Genomic DNA, 5201 nt, shown 5'->3' with positions numbered 1-5201 from the left:
CTCCTCTGCACCTGTCATCCCTGTACCCTCCTCTGGAAATGTCATTTCCTCTGCATCTGTCAGCTCCTCTGCACCTGTCACTACCTCTGTCCCTGTCACCTGTTCTGTCTGTGCACCCATCACCACTGCACCCATAACCTCCTCTGCACCTGCCTCCTTGGCATCTGTCACATCCACTACCCTCGTCACCTCCTGTGCCCCTGTCACCTCCGCTGCCCCTGTCACCTCCGCTGCCCCTGTCTCCTGTCCTGTCTGTGCTCCTGTCCCTGCCCTGTCACATGACTCCAGGTAGAGTGTGTGCTGTGTGGGTGGGCTGAGTCTGTAGCTGCGTCTGGGTTTGGTAGGGGGCGCTGTGCTCATTGTCACCTCAGGGTGGGGTTCCTGAGGGTGCAGTGGATGGTGCTGTGGGGCCAGTCTTCTGCCTGCTGCATGAAGGCACCTGAAACAGAAAGTACCTGTCAGGAGGTCCCACTGCAGCACTTTTCCAGAGAAGGTGCTTATTCCCATGGAGAGGCTTTGTCTAGAATGTTACATAGCATGGCATTTATTCAACTGAAGTTTTTATTCCTGAAAACACCTTGAAATGATTTCTTACAGCAGGCTCCCCTCTCCACAGATCTGACCTGTAAATTGGCCTGGTGGAATCGCCTGCTTGTTTTTTGCCCTTTGCCTTCAGTGTTGTTTTCCTTTCTGTTTATACCTGCTACATTTACATACAAACAGAACACATCAAATATATGAAGTCAGATACTGTATGTGGAATTATATAGTTAAAAAAAATAAAAAAAATAAATGAAATAACAAAGCAACAAAGGTCCAAGCAAAGGGTGGACATCTTTTTTCCATTTGTTTGTTGTTTGTTTGTTTGCTACATTCCACATGCATCATTCAGAGTTTTGATGATTTCAGTGAGAATCTACAGTATCAATAATCCTGGAAATAAAGATAAATAAATGAAAATGTGTGTCCAAACATTTGACTGGTCATGTACAATTACAGAGTTTAATGCCATGTCATGAAACATTCTAGGCAAACCAGCACCATCTCCATGGAGACACACAGGGTACAGGTCTAATGTTAAAGATGCAATATGACACACACAGTGAGGTGAGAATAACTCTTCCTCAGAGTAACTCTGCTGTTACACTTACACTAACCGTAACAGGAGGTCTCACCTGAGCACATGAGTCCTGCTCAGAGCTCCAGCACTAAAGCCCACCACAAACGTCAGCAGCACCGACGCTGCCACGGCCCCCACCAGCCTCTCCTGAGGGACGGACTCCTCCTGCAGGGGCCCGGGGCCTGTCAGCCGGGGCCAGAGCCCTCCTGCAAGTGCATAAGTGTCACATTTATGCTAAGTGTTAACAGAGTAAACCTAGGGGAGGTTCTTACCTGCAACTGCTCCATCTCCACAGCCCAGGGGGTGCTCCTCATCAGGGTGACCTCTGACCTCACAGGGTGCCCTTCCCCAGCCTCTGTGGACACATGCAGAGCCACAGAGAAACAGAACCAGAGCCACCCAGCCACGCCTCATCCTGCCCTACAGTGTGCTCTGCAGATACTGTCCTACACCTGTGCTGTAGAGACACCAGACCTGTCCTCAGAGCGTCCACATAAGACCCTGCAGTGTGTCTCACACACACTCAGTGCACACATCCAAGCCACAGCCAACACTCTGCAGCAGGAGCAAAGGGCAGTGCTCAGCTGACGCGCACATGTTTCTCTGTCACTCACTGTTAAAGATTAATGCCATCATACGGCACCTGTCTCTTTATGAGCAGGTCCCACTGAGATTCAAAGTCTCTTTTTCAAGAAAGACCAGGCCAACACAATCAATACAAAACAGTCAAATCACCAAACATCACATAATAAAACCATGTGCATCTCTAAAGAAAAAGACACATACACATTCATCTCGGTCACCACACTTTTTAAAAACAATTTTATTGAATTTATCAAGTGACACCATAGATTCCAGTAGAAGATCTTTCTGTAAATGATTCCAGGACCATGGTGCTCGTAGGAAAAGGCAGATTTTCCAGCTCAGAGAGGCATGGAGGCTCAGTGAAAAGTAACTGTGAGGAGAAGTGAAGCTGGTAACTACCTGAGCTCATATTAAGGTACTAAAGTACCAGGGAAGCTTCCCCAGTATGGCCCATACTGGACTCAGAGCTCAGGGCTCATTGTCTCTACAGCCACCAGAGGGCGCCACAGTCATACAAAAAAACTGTACAAGACACTTTTTTCCTTGATTTGAAGCTACACATTGTAATTTTTACAGACAACACAGTATACAGTTTTCTGTAAATATATAAAGCAGCTTATACATGGGGACAGGCAGTGACATGAAACAAAGTGAATGGTACACTATTACAAGAGACAAAATAAAGACACTGACCAGGGTGCTGCTCTGAGAGGGACCTTGCTGCTGTGAGAGGGACCTCGCTTCTGTGAGAGATTCATTGTTCATTCTTGAGACTGGTCCACCTCTCACACAGGGTCCTGTGCACAGGACTCACATCAGGACACATTTGGGCAGTGGGGTGTGTTACCCGTGTGCTGGGTCCTGCTCAGTGGGTCATGGATGGCCTCAGGAGGCGCTGGGTGCAGGGGGATGATGGACACATCGGTCAATAACTACTGTTGGAGCCCAGACTGTGTGAGATGTGTGACCTTGAGTTTTCAGGACTGGACTCACACTTAAAGGGAAGGTGGTGGTGTGTGCTCTGTGCTCTGAAGGTTCTCCAATCACATCTGAACCTTTGTCTCCAGAGTCTTTACCCACAGATAGAGACACATCCAAGTGTCTCATTCTCAGTTTATGGACAGACCAGGTCTCATGTGAAGCTCAGAACCTCCAGAATTCCCTCACTGAGCTGCAGAGGCTGCACTAGCACTGACTCATAACTGGTGCAGGTGCTGGGGTTTAGTGAGTGACCATTCAGATCAGAGAGAACTTTTAGATTGTCCCTTGTGTGTAAACTCCCTGCACTGTGCTGCCACTGTTGTGCAGACAACACTGAAGTCATGATTGAAAATACCAACTCAAGCTGAAATACTGTATAACATCCATGGCCCTCTCTTGTATGTGTGGCAGTGAATGTCAGAAGCCCAAATAAAAACACTCACACAGTTTATTGAACAAACATGGAACATCAGAGCGAGCCAAATCATTAGCACATAGCCTTTAGCATCACACTGTTAGCTTTCATTCTGAGACTAGATGCAGATCATGCTGTTAGTCCACACACAAACTATATCCATTGTCCTAGCATCTACATATATCAAAGATTTGATCCAAACTGAAGTTCATCTGGGCCACAAATACAATGCGACTGAAAAGGACTCCGCCCTGGTAGAAAAGTGGTTATCTAGGTGTTCTATAGTTCCAGTTTGAGGTCAACTACAGTAGAATGAGTGTGGGGTCATGAGTGATCTGCTGCTGAGAGTCAGCAGGGAGTGTAATTTTGTGAAGAGCAGAGCAGAGGGTGGTGGTGGCCAGGGGACTGTGTAGGGCACAGATCTGCAGCTTGTCTTAAGGAGGTGTGCTTCATTTGTGTGCCGTGAACTGGATGGCACAGCTGAGGTGGTCGGCCTCTGCCCCTTCCTTGAAGGCCAGGAGGAAGTACATGACCCTCCGGACCTTGGCCAGCTCTGCAATCCTCTCCCCAAACTCCTGCATGTCAGCCTCCAGGCACTTGAGCAGAGAATCGGGGGGGTCCGCCGCGTTCCTCCAGAAGGTGCCGATGGGCTCCAGCAGCTGGCGGCTCATCAGGTTGGTGAGGTCGGGGGTCCAGTGCTGAGAGATGCCCGTGATGGTCACTCTGCCGTGGGCACGTAGAGAGAAGTGCCATTGCTGGAAGCTCAGGTCTTGCTTGGGAAAGTCCAGGCGGTACACTGCCTCATTGGGCAGCAGCAGACGCTCCCCCTCCTGACGCTTCTGACCTGACCGCTGCAGTGATGACACACGCATACGCATCATCTGTGAGGGACAAACACAGGCAGGAGTCAGCCTCTCAGCCACAGGACCAGCAAAAGTCACCACATGAGAACATCACAGAAAACTCACTCCTGTGTGTCTGCAGAAAACTCACTCAGACGATCTGCATGAACGCCTTTGGTTTGAATGTGTCTCTTTTACTGTTCCACTGATAACTGTAATGAGGCCTTTTATTTTCTAACCTGACTTTTCATGTTACATAGTTTAGTTTGTAATGTGACTCCTAGTTTGTAATGTAACACCAATGTAACAAGACCTTTTACAATGTAACAAGACTTTTTACAATGTAACAAGACTTTTTGCAGTGTAACAAGACTTTTTGTAACAGGACTTGTAGAAAGCCATGTGACTTAATCAAAACACATGAAAGAACCTCCCTGTTATTTGATTCACTCCACACATGAGTTTGTCACTAAATAAAGAAGGAGCAAGGCTGTACCTCAGTGAGTGCACGGTCTTCTGAGAAGTTCAAAACGATGGTTTCAGACTGAGCGTTGGTCTGGTCCATGTCTTCTCCAGATCTCCACAGGTCCACAAGAGCTGAAGACCTCCTCTGTGATGTTCTGCTCTGGTGCTGTGTGCTCCTGGTGTGCTACACTGTTTCCTCTCGCTGATGCTGATTGGCTGCCCCCCCCCCCCCCTCCCCTCCCCTCCCCATTCCAAATGTTTCCATCACCCCTCCCCCACCCTCACCCCTGCAGGGCCTGTTCTGGGCCTTATCGATCAGTCCTGCACTACCACAGTGACAGGGCGCACTGGGACAGCCCTGTCACACACCTCTCACTTTCTGTTGAGTTCTTTTGAAGCAAACAAACAGTCATAATAAACATATTAAACAGTCTGCCTTTCTGAGCCTCCCAGGGGCAGTGGTGATGCGATGCTGGAAATGAGGTGGAGGAGGCGCTAAGCAACCAGTTCCGATGACGTACGACTGCATCTGTGGGAGTTTCCAGTGGGCTTTAGGGCAGCTGTGGAGTGTGCTGTATTTAACTGTGCACACCCAGAGCTGGGGCCTCCCCTGGGCCTGCTCCTCTTCCCTTCTCCTGGATAATTATAGGTTTAGAGGTGACTTCAGGGGAGGCTGTCATTAGCCCGGGCAGACCCTCTGAGGTTTGCTCACGCTAAGCCCATTTCACTCTTATGTCATCTATTTGCTGTAGCGTTTTGCAATTTTAAAGCTAAAAATGTTCATTTCACCTAA

General features: G+C 48.6%; 1 protein-coding gene across 1 annotated transcript; it reads right to left on the bottom strand.

Moving 5' to 3' along the window:
* Positions 1-3550: 3550 nt before the first annotated feature.
* Positions 3551-4508, bottom strand: ompa (olfactory marker protein a). The gene is made up of 2 exons (XM_020938645.1): positions 4440-4508; positions 3551-3982 (listed from the first exon to the last, which is right to left on the bottom strand). Exons 1-2 carry the CDS (start codon positions 4506-4508, stop codon positions 3551-3553), a joined length of 501 nt encoding a protein of 166 aa, XP_020794304.1.
* Positions 4509-5201: the final 693 nt, after the last annotated feature.

Source organism: Boleophthalmus pectinirostris, unplaced genomic scaffold (assembly GCF_026225935.1).
Source record: "Boleophthalmus pectinirostris isolate CB_2022bp ecotype Guang Dong unplaced genomic scaffold, ASM2622593v1 HiC_scaffold_9, whole genome shotgun sequence".
Classification (NCBI taxonomy): Eukaryota; Metazoa; Chordata; class Actinopteri; order Gobiiformes; family Gobiidae; genus Boleophthalmus; species Boleophthalmus pectinirostris.
This window is presented reverse-complemented; position numbering and strand designations above follow the sequence as displayed.